This window comes from Pleurodeles waltl, chromosome 5, assembly GCF_031143425.1.
Source record: "Pleurodeles waltl isolate 20211129_DDA chromosome 5, aPleWal1.hap1.20221129, whole genome shotgun sequence".
Taxonomy (NCBI): domain Eukaryota; kingdom Metazoa; phylum Chordata; class Amphibia; order Caudata; family Salamandridae; genus Pleurodeles; species Pleurodeles waltl.
In genome coordinates, this window is record NC_090444.1 from 1,589,890,855 (window position 1) to 1,589,915,553 (window position 24,699).

General features: G+C 43.5%; 1 protein-coding gene across 1 annotated transcript in view; it reads left to right on the forward strand.

The window, feature by feature from the left end:
- The window catches only part of IAH1 (isoamyl acetate hydrolyzing esterase 1 (putative)), a 197,837-nt gene extending 189,364 nt beyond the window's left edge, over window positions 1-8,473 (forward strand). Inside the window, exon 6 of the mRNA XM_069235904.1 lies at window positions 8,083-8,473. Within this exon, the coding sequence (XP_069092005.1) occupies window positions 8,083-8,262 (180 nt within the window). The 3' untranslated portion in view covers window positions 8,263-8,473. The remainder of the gene's footprint in view (window positions 1-8,082) is intronic.
- Window positions 8,474-24,699: the final 16,226 nt, after the last annotated feature.

Consider the following 24,699-nt stretch of genomic DNA (forward strand, 5'->3'; position numbering starts at 1 on the left):
ACACACTATAATAGTAATCATTGAACACATTGGTTGCAAGGATGCAATTGCTTAAGAATTATTATACACTTTAAGTATCAAAAATGTGCATCAACATTTCAATGTCTAGAAATGATCGCGCTTTCCGCCGATCTGAAACACAAGGGTTAATTGCCAAGAATGACTTTCACACTCTGTCATTGATTCAACCATCAGGATTCAAATGTAAAAATAAGATTGTGCGCTCTGCCGATCCGAACTGTGAAAGTTAAATGCCAAGAATGAATCGCGCACACTGCTGCCGATTCAACCACCAAGGTTTAAATGCCAGGATACGATTGCGCACTCTGCCGATCCGAACCGTGAAAGTTAAATGCCAAGAATGAATCGTGCACACTGTTGCTGACTTAGCCATCAAGAGTTAAATGACAAGATACGATCGCGCACTCTGCTGATCCGAACTGTGAAAGTTAAATGCCAAGAATGAATTGTGCACACTATTGCTGATTCAACCATCAAGGTTTAAATGACAAGATACGATCGCGCACACTGCCGATCCAAACTGCAGGAGTTAAATGCCAAGAAAACCATTGCACACGCAATGTAACCAAAAGGCCCAAAACTCGAGTATTTCTGAAAACGGAGTCGGGGGCCTAACCCCACCTCTGCCTTAACACCCTGCTTGAAGATCACCAAGGAAATGAAGCCAGGGCCTGGAAATCCTAGGTAGGCCTGCGGAACAGGAGCTCAGGAAAATGCTGCTGCTCTGCACCTGGACCATTGAATAGTGAGCACGTGGAGCTGGGCTGGGTCCCTTAAATAGACCCAGGCCCCGCCCACGTGCCACACCCAGCCAGGCTGCAGGAAGGGATTCTAGAAAGGCTTAGAATAGGGACCACACCCTAACCACACCTTGTAATACTGCAGCAAAGCCTTGAAAATGAGCAATACATAGTAAACAACATTAATGATGTCTTTAACACGAATCTCTGCAATGCAAAAGGTTAACATACTGCATTAATACATAATGCATGAATTATTACATTTCACAAGAGTCAGTTTATTGCATTACGTCGCCCATAGAGCGCGCACTGTCCTGATGTTGACACCTATATTAATACCCTCAAGCCCTACTCCTAGAAAGTGGGAGAATTTTCCATAAAGGTTCTCTGAAGTTCCAGGAGTTTTCTGCCTCCCAATCCCTGGTTCCCAGCTTGCTGCACTGACAATACAGGGCATTAAGCCTATTGTGTGGTGGCAGAGCACAGCCTTTTCAGGGGCAAATGGGGCTGTGCTCAGTTCCGCCCGCATCCTGTCAGTGGAAAGGCTCTTCAGGCTCTGCTAATCCCACTATTGTGTGACTGTCTGGGGGGAATTCACAAAGTCTCAACTGTCAGTTACACCCAGTCAAGTGACCTAAGGCAGGCTGCAGGTTCGGATGGCTAAGGGCAGGAAAATGCCAAATTTCTAAAAGTGTCATTTTCAAACTTGTAACGATAAATTAGACTTTACCATTAAAGAGGGATTTTCATTACACGTTTATAGACACCAAACATGAAATAGCTGCCTCCTCTGATTTACGAATTACAGCTTATTAAATGTAATAAGAAATCCCCAATGTTATCCTATGGAAGGGGGAGGCCTCTTAGTGGCGAAAAACAAATTTGGGAGTTTTTCCCTACTAGGACAATTAAAACTTAAAAGTACATGTCCTACCTGTAATTAAACAGCACCCTGCCCTGTGGGCTACGTAGGGCCTTCCTTAGAGGTGACATATGTAATAAAAGGGGAGTTTATGGCTTGGCAAGGAGTTTTAAATGCCAAATCGACATGGCAGTCGGATACTGCATTCAGGTTGCAATGGCAGGCCTGAGACATGTTAAGTACTTCTTAAGTGGGTGGCACAATAAGTGCTGCAGGCCCAATGGTAGCTGTTTACAGGCTCTGGGTATATGGTATACCACTCTACAAGGAACTTACATGTAAATGGAATATGCCAATCGAGTATAAACCAACTAAACCATGTTTAAGTGAGAGAGCACAAGCACTTTAACACTCAGTCCTGAGGCCAATAAGAAAAAATCAATCGAAAAGTAGGAGGAGAAAGTCAAAATGTTTGGGGGTGACCCTGTAGAGAGGGCCATTTCCAACAACCTGTGTGACATGTCAGGCAACATATGGCACCTCACGATAAAACAATAGATATCCTTGCAGTGGTGGCAACAACTACTCATAGCAGCCTCCCTTTTCCCCACCCACTTCAACATTCCACTCATGCCAAAGGCATCCCTATAAACAAAAATAACTGAAATATAACCAAATCAGAACAAGATCCAGCACCTGCTGGTGCATCACAGTGAATAACCATCGGTGGTGCACCCTCGTAGGGGTTGTCAAAGTCCCAGTGAACATCCAGGTGGATGGAGGTGGCCAGGAGTGACAGCTACATTCTGGCAAGTCATGATCAGTTCCATATTGGGTTGCAGAGTTCTGAAGGGTATTCAGAAATTGCAGGACCCCCATTGGAAGGACGTACTATCATGAGTGGCATACACCATCATGCAACCATTTTTGGTGTCCAGGAAGGAGGACTTTTGTTGCAGGACCTCTGCCACATTGTACCCTCAGCTCCCCCAGGATCACAGTCGACTCCGCAACATATCACCCCCAGGCAGTAGCAACCCTGCATTTCAGCCATAACCAAGGGACAGTAATAGTCTCTGCATCCTAATGGCCCAGTTACTCTTGTTGTCCACTTCAGTATCCAACTGCTCACGTGTCTTTGGAGAACGTTTTATGATGTACTCTATCGCAGCTTTGGGTATTATAAAATATTTTGATGCTCCATGGTGATCTATGAGGAGACGGGCCCGATAAAGCATTGTATAGGGTATCTCTGCCTGATGGAGCTTTTTTTCTGTTTTTTTACAGGAAGAAATTCTTTATGGGAAACCTGCACTGTCACTGTAAAGTATTGAAAAACACCATATTGTTTCCCTGGTATTTGATCTCTTTCTTCTCTCTTGCCAACTGCAGCACTGTGTCAGGATCTCTGTGGTTTAGTAGATTTGCTATGATTGGTTGCGGAGGGGTCCCCAGTGGCGGCCTCACCATTAGCGATCTGTGAGCTCTTTCAATCACCAGCAAATGGGAGAAGTTGTCAGTGCCGAAGATTTCTGTTAGCATAGTCACCATGTATGTTTCCATTTTCCCCGTATTTGTCAGCTGAGGAACACCCATTAAGCATATATTATTACGGCGTGAGCATGTCTCTAGATCCTCATTCTTAGACTGTATGACCACCAGTACTTTCTCCATAATTAGACATTTGGTGCTTATGGTTTGTATGTCATCATCTGTTGTAGAGGTACACTGCTCTACTGCAGTGAGGCGTGTTGCCAGCGTATCTAACTTAGCAGTTCATGATCCTTGCGCTGGCTTAGTTTGTCTATCTTCCCATCTATAGACTGCATGCATTGTTGCAAAGCTAGAAGCATGTCTCTAATGTTGGCGCTCATGGTTTCTGGACAAATCCTGCTAGGAATTGCCAGCGCTCTTTACATCAAACGTCATTCGCGGTTAGCTTCTGTCTGCCTTCCCCATTTTGGTCAGCAAACACAATACAGCAGTGAGATGTGCAGTATTGGGGCCTCTATATGCTGTGAGTCTCCAGAGCCCCCTTCCGCCAATACTGTTGGTCCAGTAAGCGTGATTGCCTCTCGGGCACCCACATGCACAATACAGTTGCAGTCAGGCACACAGTTGGTGGGAATCTCCAGAGGTTGCAACCTGATGAGTCTACGCCTCCTCTTATTTGGGTGTTGTGTTCAGATTGCGCAGTGTCTACAGCCACCTATGCACTATAAGAGGGTGCTCAAGTTGTAGTCAGTGCAAACAAGGCAGTCGATTTCAATGCTAGGGTCTTGCATACCTGTTCTAATCTTGTTTGCCATTATAAATGTTGCTGCAATTCGCCTCCTGTCATACCAATGTGCCAAAATTATTCTCTCACAGAGATCCTTATTGGCTCCAGCGCCTCCACTGTTTCCACCACTATTGCTCTCGCTGCACCTCCCTTCAGTGGGTTTTCGCATATGCTCCCTCGCGGGTCACTGCATTTGTTATGGATCCACACGTTCCTGGCTATGACTCACCAATCTCACCTGGGAACTCTGCACCACTCCTAAAAACCTAGAGTGGTGGGGCTGCCCACAATGAACATGGTCACATCCCCACCCCCAAATAAATGGGGACACAGTCTTTCTGCCCCCCACCTCCCACCCCCACCACAACGGGAACAGATGGGAGTAATACCCCAGTCTGCCCCCGGGGTGGCAGAAAGCCCACTAGATGCCAGAGAAATAAAAAATAGAGGGGTTGGGGCTGCCCGTGGTTATGTCCCAACTACAACTGAATGGGGCAACAGTCTGTCTGCCCTCCCCAGGGGGCTGACTGGGGTAATTACCCCCTATCTGCCCCTAGTGGCAAAAAGCCTGCTAGATGCCAGGGATATTTTTTTAAATATAGGAGTGGGGACTGCTTGGCATGGGCAATGCCAGGCCCCCCTAAGTAAATAGCACCAGAGTCTTTTCCCCCCCCGGAGGCATATGGGGTAATTACCCCCGAACGGGCCTCTGGGGCAGAAAGCCCCCTGTATGGCAGCAATACATATTTGTAATAAAATAATGGGCGGGTCTTTTCCATCCTAACATCAGGCCCCACCCTCACCCCTGAAACCTAATTTTTTCCGTTCCCTTGGGGATGAAAGCATTCCCTCCCAATAGCAAGCAAGAGGATATTTGATTCTTTTTGGTGTTGATTTTACATATGAACTGGTAGAGTTTGACTAACTCCCAGTATCATCCCACTTGCAATGGTGAATGGCTGCACTTTTTGGGCTTGGATAGGCTGCCACCTGGAAAAACCTACCAGACCCAGACGGTTCTGAAAACTAGACATGTGGGGGAGTCCAGTGTGGTGTCCTTCATATGCACCCCACACCATTTTCTTACCCACACCATTGTGTTACCCACTATGTCCTACAAACCTCAAATGCTGACGAAAAACCTATATATTACTCATATTTCTAAGAGGAAAACTTCTGAAATCCGTGGAGAGCCACACATTTCCTACTACACAGCATTTCCCCAAATTGCACAATGAAAATTGTACCTCACGTGGATGGTTGGCCAACAGACCTTGCTACAAAAATGCCCTAAAATGGTACGTGGAGAGATCTACAAGAAGGGTAGCTGTGGGATTTGGGGCCTTGCTCGGCCGCCACCCATGAACAACTCTACCAACCACAGACATTTTTGAAAAGTAACCAACTAGGGGATTCCAGGGTGGTGTGCCTTGTGTGAATTCCAGGAGGTTTTCTTACCCACAGTGCCCTACAAACCTCAACCTTTGCCTGAAATCACACATTTTCCTTACATTTCAGTGTTGGTAACTTCCAGAATCCACAAAATTCCTACAACTCAGCATTGCTCCACTTGTGTCAATAGAAACGCTTCGCCTCATGTGTGGTTGGGCCTAGTGCCAGCAATAGGTAGGGATCAAACCAAGGTCAATAGAAGTTGCCACGCAAGTGACCTTGGTTTGATCTGTTCCTGTTGCTGGCAAGTTTCTATCACAGAAATGTAAGAAAAATGCATGATTTCAGCCAAAGTTTGAGGTTTGCAGGATATTGTGGGTAAAAAAACCTCATGGTCATTCGCAAGTCACCCCATCCTGGATTCCCCTAGGTGTCTAGTTTTTACAAATGTGCAGGTTTGCTACGTTTCCCTAAGTGCTGCCTGAGCTATGGCCCATAATCCACAGCTACTTACTTTGCAAAAAACGTCAGTTTTGAGTGGAAAACAGTGATGTTCCTATGTTACGTTTTAGGCCATTTCCTCTTGCAGGCAGTAGGCCTAACCACACAAGTAAGGTACAATTTTTATCGCAAGACTTAGGAGAATGCTGAGTGGAAGAAGGTTTGTGACTCCTTGCAGATTCCAGAACTTTCCATTACAGAATTGTGAGGAAAATGTGTTTTTTGTCAGTCAAAGTTTGAGGTTTGCAAGGGATTCTGGTTAAAACAACCTGTTGAAAGCCTAGCAAGTCACCTGTTCCTGGATTACCCTAGGTGTCAAGTTTTCAAAAATGTACAGGTTTGCTAGGTTTCTATAAGTGCCTGGCTGAGCTAGGGCCCAAAAGCCCAAAAAGGGTCTGTTTTGAGTGGAAAAATGTGATGTCCTCATGTGTCGTTTTGGGCCGTTTCCTATTGCGGGCATTAGGCCTACCCATTCAAGTGAGGTACCATTTGTACTGGAAGACGTGGGAGCATAGAAAAGCAGGAGATTAGTTATTACGGATTGGATATTGCTGCATTTATGCCTTCCAAATTGAAGCCGGTGTGTAAGAAAGAAGACATTTCAAAAAAATACTCTCTAAATCATTTGCTCCTATGGGTACCCACAATTTCATAGATGGACAAATAACCACTGCTGCTAAATTCCATAACTTGTGCTTATTTCAGAAATACATTGGCTCTATTCATACCTAATTTTCACTCTACATATTTCAACATATGAATTGGTCTATGCTCATTGTACAGTGCAGCTCAGTTGTTGGCTCTGGGTACCTCGGGTTCAGGGAGAACCTGCAAACCTTAAATATCCCCACAACTGAAAGGATTTAGTGAATGTAATGGTTCATTGCTTTTGTAAATCGGCCTTCATGACAGAAAGATAGATCAAAACATTGTCACAAAGGGCTGTTTTTTCCTACTCCTTTTTAATATTTCTTTATTTCAATACTTAGTTGCTTTGGGAAAACCTTGAGGGATCTACACATATGACTGCTTGTTGAATTTGGAATTGTGTCCACTTTTCAGAAATATATATCTTTCCTGGATCAGCCGTGGGTTTTACACTGGTTTCCATCACAAACCGGTAGTAGGTTGAAAGCACACAAAAATAGGAAAAATGTGCCAACTCTTTGAAAAATGCTGAAACTGTGGTAAAAAAATAGTGTTTTTTGATTCAGCTCTGCATGCTCCTGAAAGCTAGGACGATGATGACTTTAGCACAGCAAACTGTTCATTGATGCCATTTTAATGAAAAAAAACAGACACTTATCCAGAGCACTTTTTTCCCCATAAATCTCAAAACTTGGCTATTTTCTTAGGTCTCTTCAGGGGAATCCACAAACCCCTGGGTCACTTTAGAATCCCCAGGATGGTGGAAAAAAGGACACAAATTTGTCGTGGATAACTTCATGTGGACAAACATTATGGTGGCCTAAGCATTACTCCAAATAGCCCAAAAAAAAAAGGGCTAAGCACAGGAGGAGGGGTTGGCGGGGGAGGGGGTGTCCCAGCAGCTAAGGGGCTAATTAATCAAAGGATAATCACTGTATGCATGAAATCATGAAGGGAGTGTATAGAGAGCAATATTTAAAAGCCATGTTTTTAGTGCAATCATTTGAAGGCCCAACGTTAGTTTTGCAACCTACTTATGCTAACTTAAACACACAGATGCAGATTTCCGAATATTTCACGTAACACAGCACGGCAACTTGCTTCATTGTGATACATGACAGGGGGAGCAGAAATGTACCATATCGACTAAGAAATGTCACACTCCTGCTTTCTCCTACCGCTGGGGCACTGTGTGCTGCCTCGCACCAAATTAGGCACTTTAGCGCCATGCTGCAAAGATGCCTGCATCACAGACAGGGAGGAATGTCTTCTTGCAAAACACCAATCTTAAGAGGCAGTTTCCTCTTTCTATGTGTGATATGCATGATGCATTCTGCATCACACATAGAAAGAAAAACTAACTAGGAGAAATAAAGATCTTTCTACTCGTTATGCTTCTTAGGGGTAGGCACATCATTCTGGCACAAACCCAGGTTTGTTTCAAAGTACATGGCTAAATGCACGGGAACGCCCATGCTCCACTCACGTTACACCTGTTCTGTTTTGAACTCAGTGTTACTGTTATATGTTGTTGTCATTGTTAGTTTTCCTACAGTGATCCCAATTGTGGCTAGCTGTTATCAAATGTTTTGTAAAGTGACTACTGACATTTCCTTTTTTCTTCTTTACATTTAAAGGATTTTTCTTGCTACTTGTCAGATGGACTGCACCTTTCAGCGATGGGAAATGAATTTGTTGCTACTAATCTTTGGCCACTCCTGGAAAAGAAAGTGTCATCCTTGCCTACCATCCTACCTCTCTGGGATACTGTCAATAATGAAAACCCTGAGGAATGCCTTCAGGGGACCTTAGACTGAGTGTTTGGATCTGACAGACAAAAATTGGTCCTCTGCTCAAGAAGCTGATTTAAGATGCTCACAGTGTCATCATAGAAGGAGTTAAAATGAATCATGTTCATTTTAGGACAAATGAAAGAAGTAGAGACGTTTTCAATAGTTTATATTTTATTACATGATTTAGGTAAAAATGTATTTTTGGCAAGTTAAAAAAATACAGCTTCAAATCTAAGGCGCTCGTCTTCCAAATGTGTGCTTTTTCTTTTACAAAGATTGCATTTTCAATATGGTTTTACTTATTTCAGAATTTAATATATTATCTAAGCAGTGGCATGTTGTTCTGTTTTTAAAAACAAAGCAACCTATTTTTATTGTTTTATTCAAACAACTAAACAAACATTCGGCATACAATGTTTAAACAAAATTAGATGGTGTGTGGTTAGCTGTGGAAGAAAATTGTGTGCCTCTAGGAACCAAAACTAGTTAAAACTGGAGGAAGACCGGTTTCGTAGTCATTAAACATATTGTTAATGACCTGCACTGAGACGAAGATTGTATGGCTTTGATATGTAAATTATAGGGATGGAAATAAGGGGGTTACCTGAGACAGCTGGGAGCGGAGGGGGCAGGGTTCTCCCAAAAGGGTGAGAGTTCTTCTCCTTTATTGTGTGGAAAGAAGTGGTGTCGGGGGACCATGGGGTATGGCAACCACCGGCAAGCTCCATCATAGGTGTGTATAGCATGAAGCTTCTGGATGCCAGGGGTAGACCACAGATTTGGCCCAATTTATTTGGAGGCCAGAGGTTGCCATAAATTCCTCCAGCATGTTGTATAGGGGAGTGAGGGGCATTTGTATATTCCAATGGTACACCAGCATATTGTCCACATACAGCGAGGTCATGTGTACCCGGTCAGCTAATGGAATGCCCAAGTGGTTACCATTTTGCCGCAGATGGATCACCACTGGCTCCATCGCCAGAGCGAATAAGAGAGAAGATAGAGAGCAGTCCTAGTGTGTAGCCCGTTGAACTGAGAATGAATTAGAGCAAAGTGGCCCAGTCGGACTTGGAGGAGGGATTACTGTAGAGGAGGCGGGTATATGCCAAAATACGCTCCCTGATTCCCATATGGGCCAGCACCTGGAATAAGTAGTCCCATGATAGCGTGTTGAATGCCTTCTCCACAACCAAAAGGAGGACTGCAGCGTATGGGAAGGAGTCGTGGACCTGGTCCTGGATATGAAACAGGTAGCAGAGATTTTGTGAGGTATTCCGCCCATTGGACAAAACCATTTTGGTCCTCAATCACTAGAGTGGGGACTATTTGTGAGAAGCAGCTTCCTAGTATTTTATCTAATATTATATAGTCAGCTCCTAATATGGCTATTAGCCGGTAGGAGCTCAGGGAGGCTGGGTCCCTGTTGGATTTAAAAATAGAGGTGAGGAGGGATTCCCAGAGGAGTCCGGGTAGGGTACGTATCCACAATGCTTCTTCAAAAATGGCCACTAGACGTGGGACCAATTGAGATTCAAAGGTGGAGTAAAACTCAAGTGGTAGGCCATTCAGACCAGGATATTTATTACAGGCTAGGTCTTTAATAGCTTGGCGGACCTCTTGGTCCGAAATTGGAGCGTCCAAGTCCCTCTTGGTATTAGCAGAGGTATGTGGGATGTTGATCCGCGACAGAAAGTCGGCGGTGACCTGTGTGGGGGTTGGAGACGGGGCTCTGTATATTTGATCGTAATTACGTGTGAACTCTTGCAGTATCGATTCCTAGTCCCGGAGCAAATCCCCTGGTTGGGAGCGTATTTCTATGATCATGGGGGTGCTTTTATCCTGTTGTGTTAACCAGGGCAGCAATCGATGGTCTCAGTCCCCCTCTTGATGCTTTCTTGCCTCATGAGCTGCGAAGTTGAAACGCCATGTGCTTTCCATCCGAAGCGTGAGTGTTTCACATGCTTGGATGCGGTGCGCAGTGGTGTCTGTCCAGGTGTTAGGGTGTCTGTCAAGGGCCGCTAATTGCACCTCTACCTCTCCTACTTCATGCTCCAGTGTTCTGCAAACATTTGTGATCTCTTTAATACTTACGCCTTGTGTTACAACCTTAAGAGTCCCACTCTGTGGTCCGGCTCCTTGCTGTATTGTGATTTTCTGAAAAGTAGTGTTGTATGTGAGCGTCGAATGTGTTGGCAGGTGGGATCCTCCAGTGTGTCACGTCAGAGTGGGACAGAGGGCTGTGGAGGTAACCAGTTCAGATCTACCACGTAGGCGGAGTGGTCTGCTACGATTCTGCCCAAATAATCGGACTGTGTTGCCAAGGGGAGTAGAGTATTGGAGCTTAAAAAATGGTCCAGTCCGACATAAAGGTTATAGGGTGCGGAATAGAAGGAATAAAGTTTGTACGTGGGTTGCAGTGTGCGACATACGTCTCTGAGAGACCTATGCTCAGCCCCTGTACTGAGGAGTGCAGCTTAGCAGCAGGGCAGTGTGCGAGGTGGGGGTGAGATCTGTCCAAGACGCTGTTGTAGTCACCCCCTAGGAGCCACGGAAGTTTTCATATGAGCCAGGTGCTCTGATAGGTGGTCCCAGAGGAGGTGTTGGCCTACATTGGGAGCGTAGATGCTGCCAATTAATATTGGTTTCCGGTTCAGTCTGCCCTCTAGGAGTACAAAAGCTACCCTCTTGGTCAAACAGTGACCCCGTTTCCTGGAATGGAAGTCGAGGCCGTACCCAGATCAGTGCCCCACCTGCATATGTGGAAAAGGTGGTGGCATGAATGATTCCATGCCAGCGCTGGCAGAGCCTGTGTAATTCTTCTGCGGAAGTGTGTGTCCTGCAAAATTATAATGTTGGCATTCTGACCTCATAAGTAGGAATAGACAGTGTAATGCTTCCATGCCTTGTGCATACCCTTTATATTATGAGTGATGAAATCACCTTTCATCGATGTGTGTAAGGTAAACCAGCGGGGAGAGGGGCCAAAGGGATCCCAGGCTTGTGGCTAGTTGTGCCAGTGAAGCCTTGTGCTGCCAATATGGGGAATATTAAGTGCGTAGCCATCTTGGTGATGGAGGGTTAAGCATTTCAACAATGGGAGTCCGCTAAGGGTGCGTTAAACAGGGGTAGCACCTTACAACAGGCAAGGCGCCCATACCATAAATGTACAGTGCCAGCTATTTCAATAGGGGGTGAGGTGGCTAGAGCTGTGGATGCTGGCTGCTCGTGGGCCGCTTGTATGACTATGTAGATTAGCTTCCATGGCGTAGGGAAAGCTAATGCGCTGGAGGAAATCACCTGACCATGCATCAGTTCCTTGAGCTTTTCTGGTCTACAGTGCAGCCAGCGGCGGGATGTCTCACTGGGCGCCAAACGGTGGAGGGGGGGCCCTTAGTCGAGCACATAGTATGTCCAGTATACCTATTATGTGGATCAAGCGGCTCCACCTCGGCCCCCACATGTGCAGGCCTGACATTGCTGCACATTGGGGGGGAGTGTCTCAGGTGTTAAACATGAATCCTTAGATCAGTCGGTCTGCTGTCTGCGGCGTGACAACAGGTAACATGGGTGAGTCTTGGGTGTGATGGTTGAGTCCATCGAGTCCTCGTCAGTCAAGAAGAGGTGGGGTCTTGTGCCACCATCCGTGGAGGGAGTTGCTGTTCCTAGGGTGGCCACTGTGGTCAGCGCTGCTTTTCGCTCTTATGATTTGTTCCAGATCCGGCGAGACAGCCAGAGCTTACTGGGGGGCTGCCCTCTTGTGCGGCGGAGCCGCTCAACTCCACCGCCCCTGGGATGACCTGGGGGAACCCCTAGTACTATGCATTGAATTATTATCCTCTTGATTGTCCAGCCATTGCATAGCCTCTCTGGGATCGGTAAAGAACTGTGTCTTATCGTTTGCAATGATCCATAGGCAGGCTGGGAATAGTAATGAATACTGGAGTCCTAATCGGGAAGGCGGAGTTTGACTGCCAGGAAAGTAGTGCGCTGTTGTTGGACCTGCTTTGTATAGTCAGGGAACAGCTTCTCCGTCTTGTCTTCAAACCACAGCGGCACTGCCCTCCAGGCAGCCCGGAGAATAGTCATTAGTAGTTCACACAGCTATGCCTTAAATACAGTCACTAAACTATTATTGCTATTGAAAGTAACAACGAGGGCAGATGCTTAGTAAAATGGAAAATCCCAGAATGCCCTGACTATATATAAGACAGCTGTGTGAACTACTAATGGCATTGACCACTTGAGAAAGACTTGATGTCGAAATACGTTGTGGTGTCAATTGCTGTATTGCCATTAAACAATACTGGCTGTTGGAATCTCCTGGTGTGCAGCGCTTTTCTTCCTTTTGATTATGAAATAACTATATATATATATATATATATATATATATATATATATATATATATATATATATATATATATATATATAGTTAACTATTTGTGTACATATTGATTTTTAATTATTTGATTAATTGATTTTAGTGCTTCTATGAATAGTAAAAAAGTAGCTACAGCTGAAGTAACATTTCTCAATTCGACTTTGAAGATGCTGAATTCTTGGGGAATCGTTAAAAGTACCATAGCATATCGATTGATAACGCTGCTACCGGCCCATTGGAAACTATGAGGTAGGTGGAAACAACTGTTTCCCAGGGATTCTCCAAATGTACGATAGTTGTAGTGGTTAATCTGTTAACATAATTTACACACATGGTGGTGCAAGCGTTCTGATGTCATTATAGTATCATTTGATGAAGCCCACTCACCAGCTAGTTCCATGCATAAATGTGGCTTCTCCACACACCCACTTCAGAACACTCCTAGATCCGAGGAAGATCAGAAGAGGACTGAATCTGCTGTCTGTGATCTGAAAAGCGCTCTGGAGGACTGGGCCTGCTCTCTCTTGTACCCAGGTGTTCTGCTTCAGACTGAGAGGGAACACAGTGAAAGGAATGCAAAGAATACAGCACCCTTAGTCTGAGTAATTAATTTATTACGGCACTTCCCAAGTTTCATACATGGAAAAGAATAACGTGAGCCTTTATTTCAAATGCACTAACACATGTACAATTCTAAAAATAATCAGAGCAGTAGCATAATAATGATTACAGAAGCAAAAAAGTTGCAATACCTCAACAATGGATATTATATGTATATGTGAGTGTGTGTGTATATATATATATATATATATATATATATATATATATATATATATATATATATATATACTGGAAGATGCAGGATCACAAGAAAACAACAGCCAGCCAGGGCAAAAATCTGGATCCCAAAGGATACAAAGAGCCACAAGAAAATGTAATATCCAAGAAAGAAGTGACTCAAACAGATGATCTCATTAAAGAACAAAAATATATTTCTACTACAACGTTTCAGCTTCCGCCTTCCTCAGGTAGTACAAGATGGTTTGCTCAGTATATATATTACACACACACACAAAAGAGAGTTGTCCTGAACAAAAGAGTACTCGCAACTGGTCATTATGGAATGTAGCAAAGTCAGCAACTTACAGAGAATTCTTTGGCACTTTCATTATTTCACGCCTTGTATTTTCAAACATCTCTGGACACGAGTTTCTGGGTTAAACCCTTCATCAGCAGAGAGCAAACATTTTCTTCCATTTTCAAAGGCCTACTTCCTGGCTGCTCAGCAGATTTAATTGCAGGCATCTGATATCAGTTGAATACCAGTTTTGTCCCAGTGGATCTCAAGTGAGCTGAAAAGTGCATCCTGGTAAAGGTAGTCCTGCACATTTTAAAATTATATCCAAAGTGGGTTGCTGAAGCCAAACAAAATAATCATCTCTCATCGTGTACCAATGCTTATCATTTGACTGCCAATCTGATTCGGTATGATATTTTTGATTACATCCCATAACTACCAATTGTAACAAATAAGTTGCTGCTTGAGTCCCATAACTTCTAAATTGCTCTTGTATTATGGGGTCAGTGCTAAGAGTACAAAACTTCCTTGAATCTCCTGCATCTAATGTCACTCCTGAAGCACCTGTGTAAAAGAAACTCACCATCTGTGTAAGTAATGCCTCGCCAGATTTCTGTTTGAATCTGTCTATAATATCATTAACTTCTTGCTGGGTGTAATCTTCTAGTGATTGCATTTTAACTCCACCCGTGTTCTGTGGAGTGCCTTGTATTTTTCAGCTAAATATTGGCTCTGCGCGAGCTACTTTTGGCTCGTCTGTCTCAAACTGGCCCCCATCTTTTTTAACCTCTTCATCACTGGAATTTAAAAAATCAGTACTCTCCCAAATATTCATATCCCATTCGTCGGGATTCCAGTCGAACCTGGCTTTAGCAGTTGCTAAGAGAACTTTCTTTTAATTGATTTTATCCTTTCATTTCCAATATCTGTTTTGAGCGACTTTAATCACTGCCTTTTCTGCCATGGACTGATAAGTATCGGCTTTAGCTTGCAATAGCTTATTCTGACAAGAACGCATTGTTACAATGTTTTTAGTTTCAACAAGCTGCCTCTCTAATTGCTGGTGTTCATTTTCCAGCTGCTTACATGTTTCTATAAGCAGACAATAAAATCCACCCTTTTCTGCCTAAAATAGATAAATCACAGGCTTGTTGAAGAGGTATTTTTGTAAACACATTAGTACATTCTTGGGTTGAGCCTCACCAAAACATTAATCCCAACATTCTGAAAGCCCTGAACCACAAGACCACTCATTCGCAAGGACATTATAAGGTTCTTTGATCCATCCTGGAATCTCACATGAAACTTGGGAAATGGCTTGTGAGAATGCTTATGACAATTTACACTTTTAAATCTTACACTTTCCCCCCCTTCGTACTGCTAGACTATGCCAATTTGTTCTGCTTCAGAATGAGAGGGAACGCAGTGAAAGGAATGAAATAAATGCAGCACTCTTAATTTGAGTAATGAATTTATTACAGCACTTTCCAAGTTTCATACACAGAAAAGAATAACATGAGCCTTCATTTCAAATCCAGTAACACACATGTAATTCTAAAAATAATCACAGCAGTACAATAATAATGATCACGAAACAAAGAAGTTGCAATACCTCAACAATATATATAGACTACGTATTCAAGCATGCACAACACAAAGCTAAAAATAACAATTAAAAATGCATCACAATGGGGCTTGACACTGAAATCATCCCTTTGTCTGCCAACTTCAGGTAGTGGAACCTGGACAATCAAAAAGAGAGAGTGCCCGCAATGGGATTAGTTTCAGAGCAAGGCGTCCCTCTCAGATGAGTTCCTTCTTCCCAGCTGTCAAGCTTCCACTACCTTATATACTTTAAACAACCTTATCAGGAAGATTCTAGCAACCCCCTCCCATTGGGTAAGTTGTTGTTCAAATACTGGCCGTACCAGGTCAGTGTTGAAAGAGTATTTTTAGAGACTAGCCAAATCCCAAGGTGCACTTCCAAGATCGAGCTGTTCCCTGCTTTAACATAACATTCTCAGCCTGGTACATCTTATCATTACTACTTCCCCATGGTATTTGCCCGTCCTTGGTGAGAAAGAGTGAAAACACGTTGCTCAGACTATGTGCTGAAAAATACCTGCTCCACTAGTGTGACAGTGTTTGCAGCTAAGCATTAAATGGAGTCAGTGGTCAAAATGGAGTCAGTAGTTAAATACAGAGAGCATTACGCCAGGTCAAAGATGTCATTGATGATGTAATTTGAGATCTCAACTGTGATGTCATCAGTGTAATTTGAGATGATATTGAAATCATGCTTGAGGTCATAAGCAGTGCATGGCAGGGACACAAGTTATGGCTTGCATAGCTATCCAAAACTGGCCAATTGCATTTTTTTTTTTAACCTTATTTACGAAGACTGACCAGCTGCTGGTGCTATTCCCTGCACTGGCACTCAAACATGACATTTATTTTAACTCCAACATGGCTGCCTTATGAAACATACAGCCTTGCACCCTGATGCAGACGTTAGTGTGTGCTGTCTATAATAGAGTTTGTTCTAAAGGCATACTCTTCCACTCCAAATTCCTGTGGTTAGACAAACTCAAACACATTTAATCTGTGTTCTGTGTGCTGCACCACATGTACAATGTATCAGTTTTAAAAACAAAATATACACATTTCTTCTTGTCTGTGCCTGTTCAATTGAGTATTATTTTAATACATAGTCCTTTCTGGCTATCTTAGTAGATCTGGCTTGGCGTTGAAACCAATGGTGTTTGCTCTGATCTGCCCCAGTAGTGCCCCCTTGATGCAAAGCATTTTTTGTTGTTGTCTCAAGGGCACCTTTTCAGTGTAAAACATAATTTGCGCTGGATAGTAAAAAGCATGTGCCACACTGACATGCTTTGCGTCGTGCTGGCACAAAGCATTAGTAAATCTGGCCCTAAATTTGTAATCTAGTGTTTAAGAATCACTCTGTCATCGTTATTTGCACGTGACGCCTATTGCCATCATACAACATTTTTCTTCCCAATTTTGCTGCATAGCTGTAGGATTTTTTTTCTTTCCATGGTCACCACAGATTTTTGCTTGCTTTACAACTCTCTGCACTTTATCCCTGCTAACCAGTAGTAAAGTGCCTGTGGTCCTCGTTTAAACATGATCAAATTGGCATATTACTAACTGGTATATTTATCCTACCTATACATCCCTGTTATATGGTACCAAATGTATGCAGGTATTGTAAATTAAATGTCATTAGTGGACTGCAGGACCTAATGTGCCGTCCACTACAGTGACAGTGTAGAACATGGCTCCAGGCTTACCATTGTAGCACTACAATTAAATCTGTCAAGAGGCTCTTGCAGCAACCAAGGGCTTTCATAAATGGCCTCCAACCCACTGGGGCTGGGCAAATGCACAGTGGATTAAAAGCCCTGTCCATGTGTGATTTGGGTACAATGTCTGCCCCAAACCCCATACTGGATTTTAGTGCAAGATGTGAAAGGACAATAGGATTACGACACTACACTATATATGTATATATATATATATGTAAAAACACACACACACAGACAAAACCCCCCCCACCCCCCCACCCCCTCGGAGTTGTTCTCTCTCTTGTACCCAGGACAAAGTAGTAGACTTCAAGGGTCAGTAGGCTGACCTGTCCAAGCAACAGGAACACAACAAGCTAAAAGAGGCCTTGTCCGACAGCTGACCAGGTTCACCTGAACTGGGCCCTGGTGTTGGCCTATGCCTGACACCTTGTGGGTCTCGAAGAGCCTCACCTGAGGTTTTTAGGGGCTTTAGAAGTGCACCCCTTTGGTGGAGTGGGACTTAAAGAACTAAAGTCATAAGGTAAAATCTTTGTTCAGGACAAACCTGGTTGTTGTATCTGACCTGCGCTCCATCGCAGTCAGCTGCAAATTGCGCTTAGGTCCTGCTCTACAGCGACCATTGAGTATCATTGGCACTTTAAAAATTAAAATCTCTGGTTCCTCTTTCCTTTTTTTGTTATTTTGGTGTCAACTTGTTTATTAAATTTTACTGTATGCTGTAATTTGAATTATGATTTTGATTGCTTTGCATTTCAACATTAGTACTGTTTTGGTACTGTATAAATACTTTACACCTCGCCCAAGTTAAGCCTGTCTGCTTTGTGCCATAGCTGGCAGGAGTTTGAGGTCAGGTTAATTTAGTTTAGTTACTTTAAGGGTTATCCTTACAAGAGTTGTGATTGTTCCACCCCAATTAATAATCTAATTTCTTACAATAATACTGTCAAATTGGGAATCCCTGTGTTTCTTTCACAACTGCTTAGTGTGTATCTTGTAATTTAATTTAAATGTCCATAATCTCTGACTAGAACCCAAACTGCCAAATTCAGGCTGTTAGGTTCTGGGTGCAGTGTCTGTATGTGTAGGAACAGTTGTATCTTCCAAGGCCATTGCTGTGACATTGTTTAGAGGTGAGCAGCATTTATCACGTTGTCATGGACATACATGCTGTTATCCAGCTGTTGATGACCAGTGGTGTGAGTGATAAGCAGAAGTCTCCTATTAACTTAGAGGCAGTGCATTTCTTTTGGATTGGGGCTGTAGGTACCTGGATAAGAAGGTTTGAAATCTTGCGTCTATACTTGATGTAAACAAGTCTATGTTGTATGTTCCTCACATTGCAAATAAATCTTTTGTTGCTTCCTGATACAATTCACACTGGTGAGACATGTAAGTCTGTCTGCTTAATGTACCTGCCATGATATGTAATTTTCACAGCAGGTTGTGAATTTTGTCGAAACTTGCCTGATGACAAATCTCCTGCGTCAATTGCGATAGAGGGTAAGACCTAGTTCCCCTTGTTTTTTCGGATAAAACACTATGGTGGCATTTTCCTTTTATACTGCTAGGACAGACCCTTATATCTTGTTTTTAAATTATTTAGTACTACTACAGAGGGGCATTTGTTTCAGAGTTAGCAACATTCCCACATTCTAACTCAGATTACAATGCTTGGCAGGTATGGGCAATGCCACCAACTGAGCTGTTAACCTGCGGCAGCACCTGCTGGCCCAGGTAAATGGGACTGGGAGAGATCGGTCTGACTAGACTCTGCCCTCTTTAGCTTCTAACTCGCTGATAAACAACTGGCTTCTATCTGCCTTTCAAGCATGTGACTTCTTGAAACCCCTCTGCGCCTACTTTCTTTTGCTATCAGAGTATGCACCTCTAGTTTAGGATCCATGTTTTATGTCAGTGAAGTGCCCCTTATGTGTGCAAGGTCGAAGCTGACTTCTGCAGTTCCTGTTGAACATTTTCTCATGTAGCCATTTAGGGCCTCTGCAAGTGCACTGCGTCTGCCATGCTGAGAGTGCTGCCCACTGCTCAGTAGGATTGGCGCTGTGCATATTTTACGCGTAAAGCCTTCCCTGTTTATGCCCATGTGTTACCTGTTGCTTGTGCAAGTGTACATTATACTTCTGCTGCCCAGGTGGTGTCTGATGTTGACCTAAGTATGCACTACTGCTGTTCAGTGTGGGAAAGGCAAACCTCCTCTACCTTTTACAGTCTGGACTCCCCTTTGAGCTTAAGCAATCAGGTGACCCCTTGCACCCTGCCATTGCACCTTGGGCTCTCCTCCTTACACCCTGCGCTCTACACTCTTTTACCCTGAATTCACTGCCCTGTGAAATTCTTCACTCAATAGCCTACTGTCAGAATATATGGTACCAATCATTTTGGTTATGTAGTGAAAATGTCTTCACCAAGCTTCACTAATATACGTGATGGGTTCTGCATAGGCAACATCAGGCTGCCCTTCCCTACCATAAGGAAGAGTTACAGGCAGGTGGCAGCAGCATATGCTTCTATACAACCGACAGTACATATGGAGCAGCAGGTCATGATTCCCCATGGGTTGAAATAAGCATTTTGTACTGCTTACTATGTGCAATCTAATTTTTTGGGATTGTCCAAGCTTCCAGGCTTCCTTTCACTATGTAAAAGCCAAAACAATTGTCTCTGCCTGTGTTTGTTTTAAAGAGGAACCAGGCCATAGAGCCTTTCTCTACGACAGAACTAGTAAATGACTATTAATAAGTTAATCCAATGAAGTGCAGATCAATCAATCAATCAATCAAACATTTAGGTCTCGAGGAGCAGGAGCTGTTAGCTGCTGTGTGGAAAAATGTTCACTCAAACATCAAGGTCTTTGGTTCTCTTCTGAATTGCTAGAGTAACATTGCGGTTCTGAGGTACAGGGGGAGGTTGTTCCAAGCCTTGGCTGCCAGGTGCGAGAAGGAGTGTCGTCCACTGTTTGCTCGATGGATCCCTGGGGTGTCTGTGAGGGAGAGGGAAGCTGATCAGAGGTGTCTGGTCGGTTGGTGTAAGATCAGGCATTTGTTGATGGTCCTTTGTAGTGCAAGGCGGTGTAGGCATGGGTCAGCATCTTGAACTGGCAACTCCTCTGAATCTGGAGCCAGTGTAGTTTTTTGAGATGCGTGATGTGGGTTCTTCTAAGAGGTTTAGTACGAGTCTTGCCGCTGAGTTCTGTATTGTCTGGAGTCTCTTCAGGAGGTATCCTGTGATTACTACGTCAAGCATGTTTCCATAGTCCATTCTGCTGGTGATGAGGGCCTACATGACAGGAATTCTGGTGTCTGCTGGGCACCACCTGAAGATCTCGAAGATCATGCAAAGGGTGTAGAAGCAGACTGTGTCGACTTGTTTCTTCATAGACAGCTTGCTATCCAGGATGATGCTGAGGTTCCATACGTGGTCTGTCATTTGGGTTTGGGGGTGTGCTGAGCTCTGCGGGCCACCATGTGTCAGTTCATGTCAAGGTGTTGTTCCCAAAGATGACGACTTCCGTTTTTTCTGTGTTGAGTGTGAGACCATTGTCCTTCATCCAGTCCAATACGTTCATCATGCATCTGTGATAGTCAGCTTTTGTGGTGGAGGAATCTTCAGACAGTGAGAGGGTGAGCTGTGAGTCGTCGGTGTAGGAGATGATGTTGAGTCCGTGTGATCTGACGGTGACAGGCAGGGGCGGTCATGTAGGTGCTGAAGAAGGTCGGGCTGAGGGAGGATCCTTGGGGGACTCCACAGAAGATCTTCTTGGGTTCTAAGATGAACCGTGGGAGACTGATCCTTTGGGTTCTGCCGGTAAAGTACGAGGCAATCCATTTGAGGATGTTTCCTTGAATCCTGATGTGGTGGAATCTGTTGATCAGGATGTGGTGGGAGACCGTGTCTAATGTGGCTGACCGGTTCAGGAGTATGAGAGCTGCTGTTTCCCAATGGCTCAGGAGGGCTCTGATGTCATCTGTGGCTGCAATCAGGGCTGTCTCGGTGCAGTCGTTAGCTCGAAATCCAGATTGGGAGGGGTCCAGGAGGTTATGGTCTTCTAGGTATTGGGTAAGTTGCTGGTTGCTTGCTTTCTCGAGGACTTTTGCTGGATAGTGGAGCAAAGAGATGGGCCGGTAGTTCTTCAATTCGTCTGAGTTAGTGAATGTTTTTTTCAGGAGGTGCCTCAGTGTATTTCCAGACCACTGGGAAGAAGGCTGCAGTGATGAAGGTATTCAGGGCCTTCCTGAGCTCGTAGCCGATTGTCTTGCTTCTGAGGTTGAAGATGTTGTGGGGGCAAGGCTCCATGGGTGCTCCCAAGTGTACGTAGTTCATGATGGAGATAGTGTGTTGCACGGTGAGGAGTTCCCAGTGGGTGAAAAGGTGTTCCCAAGGACAAGAATCGAGGGGGGCTGCTACTGAACACGTTTCTATGTAAAAAAATATATATATATCTCACGTACCCTTGTCCAATGTAAGAGCATTTTAGGAGAGCAAAAGCTGTCAAAGATGTTAACCAGCACAAATTGGTTTTCCACATCACAGGACATTCCTCAAATCCTTCATATGAGGCCAACGTTTGTAGTTAGAGGTTTTGCAGTTTGAAATAAAATTCACTATGTAAGTTTTCAACAAGTATCTATGTGGTGCCAGCATGTCTCAGAAAGGAAAGGAAGGGATATTTGTGGATTGATTAATTGCCGGTCCTCTCATTATATCTACTCATCCCCTTTCTCACAGTACTTATCGCGAGGGGTGAGCGAGTCCTCAGCGGGAGACTGTTAACCGTACTTACTATTTAACAATAAATTTGTTAGCCTCTGTTTGCTTCTCTGTCCAGTTTTGTTCTCACAAGCAATATAATGGAAACCCCACACATGGGATCTGGTGAAAATGCAGGCCTGTGAAAGGAAGATTATGACTTGCTGTGATTACCTCACCTTCCTCCCTTGTCACATTCCTAATTATTGCCAGCACTATCAGAAACCACAAACACAAGCAGTCCGGATTATCTTGATCATTCATATCTACTGCACACAGAATTTCAGTTGTAGCAGCACCCAGCATCAAAATTGTCCAAATGTGACCAAGAGAATAATTCTGACTAACAGTTTGTAGGAGCACTTGCATGCCTTGGTGACTCTTCATTGTGCTCACCTCAGGAGGCTACCATACTCGATGAGGAAAAACCCTGAAGCCAATCCAGAAGAATGCCTTTCTTTGTACTTGTAGGCATATAAGTTGTCAACTGGATCCACTGGCTCACAGTTGCAGATTTGAGGACACGACCATTGGACACCACCAGCAGATGGACATGACCATAATGCATGAGCCTTTCAAAGTAAAACCTGATGGCGAGCTATACAATCAAAAACTGCAGCACCTAATCCTCCTGGGGTCCCAAACACCACATTAAGGCTGGATAAACCATAGACCACTCAGGATAAGAAGAGGAACACAGCTTGTGTCTCAAACGCAAGATGATTTTATTGTAAAAATCTCAAACATTACATGAGCCCCAATCTCTCTAGCAAGCCTACCAAAAAGCATGTTTCAGCTGATAAGGCAAAATAATCTGATATAGTTGATAATTTAGTACTGTCCCTCATGTCACAGAAGTCATCAATTCGTGACAATATCTGCATTATTTTAACCAAAGTACTAATAGTTTGAATGTAGAAAGATGCCATGAGAAGCCATTTTAACTGCATTCGTATAGATTAGTGTTAGAAACCATGACAGTATCACTCATAAATCAAATGTTTGCAAGATTTAATGGATGTTAAAATTTAGACCTTAGACTAACAGAATATATTGAAACGATGTTGAATTTCTAATGGTTAATGATTTGAATATGTGTGCAAAAATAGAGAAATGCAGCTCTGCGTTATATCATTTGAATTGCATTGCAGTCTTTGTTTAAAATAAATGTAACCAGAATATTAATGGAGAATTATTAATGTTGTATTCATAAGAGTGCGTATTAAAAATGAATTTATTAAAACGCATTAATTAAATGTATTGATATAATTCACTTGCATTAGCCTAAGTGAGGCCTGCTAGTCTCGTATTTTGTGATTGTGTAGGAAATGCTGATTCGTTTTCATAACGTGAGCTTTCTTTCATATTTCGTTTCCATGAGAAGACTAGCTTTGCTAATAGACCCCTATTGTTTAGACCTAGAGAGAGGTTTAATAGTGTCCTTGAGTTTGGAACATCCTGAGCAATAGAATAACAAATTATAGAAATGTTTCAATCCTCTGTGGAGCTTCATGGATGGATGAGGTTCCCATGACAGACCTGGGAATAGATGTTGATGTTGCAACCTGGAGTTGTGTTATCGATTACTAATGAATGATGCCTCTTTGATGTAATATGGACTGTCTTTCAGAGCAAATCAGATGGCTTTATGAACTTTAATATATTATTGACCAGTGGACTTAGGTCAGATCTCCGGGGTTCCAGAACTTTTGTTGATAAAAAGTCCCCGAATGCTGAGCCCATTGGAGAGGTATCTTCCTCTCTGCTTTGCCCCTCTGAGATGCCCCACTGAGATTTAGAGATTTTCTCCCTAACCCTTGCAGAAGACTCTTGATCGAGATTCTGATATGCTGACGCTTTCCATTTTGACCTATATTTTGATCACGTCAGTTAGTACCTTGTTGCCGGTTCCGAATTCTTTTTGTCCTTTGTTTCTTTTGCCTGTATGTGTTTTGCCCCACACATGTTAATCCCTAATTTTGTTATGGTAGGGTTTTCCCTTTGATCAGCTACAAATATAACTGTGATGATGTGAAACTGATTGATGCTTGCTAACCCTGAGCAACGTTTGTTTTCTATATTACAATGAATTTATTTATCGTTCTACACTTTTCTTATTGAATGCTTAGTTTTATTAATGTTAAATCAGAGAGGTGGCTATGCTTGGTGCTCGCGCATCGCAATACCAAAAAAAATAGGGGATAACAGTAATCCACACAATGGGTAAATAAGTACAAAGAGCACAAAAAGAGAGTCCCTTAAGTGGTGATCACATGGTACCTAGCCACATAGGGTATGAAATTTCCATTCTTTGAGACCGTCCTGGACAACTTTTGCAAGAGGTACCGAAGCACACACTTTGCAGTGTTTACAAAGAACTCCTTTGAAAGTAACAACACGTAGTCACTGGATCAAGATGCTACATTTAATCTGTTTATTCATCCCAATCTTGTGATGTAATACACAGAACTTTTTCTGTCGAGGCAGCCAACACGTGTTACGTCCGCAGGACTTTTTGAAGGTTAATGATGCTGAAGTGCAAAACGCATAACACGTTGGAGAAGCGCTGAAATGTAAGCTTCTGAAACTCCAAAACATATGGGGCCGTATTTATACTCTGGTTGCGCCGAATTTGCGTGGTTTTTTTCGACGCAAATTCGACGCTAAACTAACGCCAACTAACGCCATATTTATACTATGGCGTTAGAGGCGTCTAGCGCCAAAGTTCCCGGAATGTGCGTCATTTTTTAGCGTGAACCCCTTCCTTGCGTTAATGATATGCAAGGGAGGCGTTCCCGTCTTAAAAAATGACTCCCAGGCCTTTACGTGGTATTTATACTCCCGGGCAAAAATGACGCCCGGGAGTGGGCGTGGCCAAAAACGGCGCATTTGCGCCGCTTTTTAATGCCTGGGT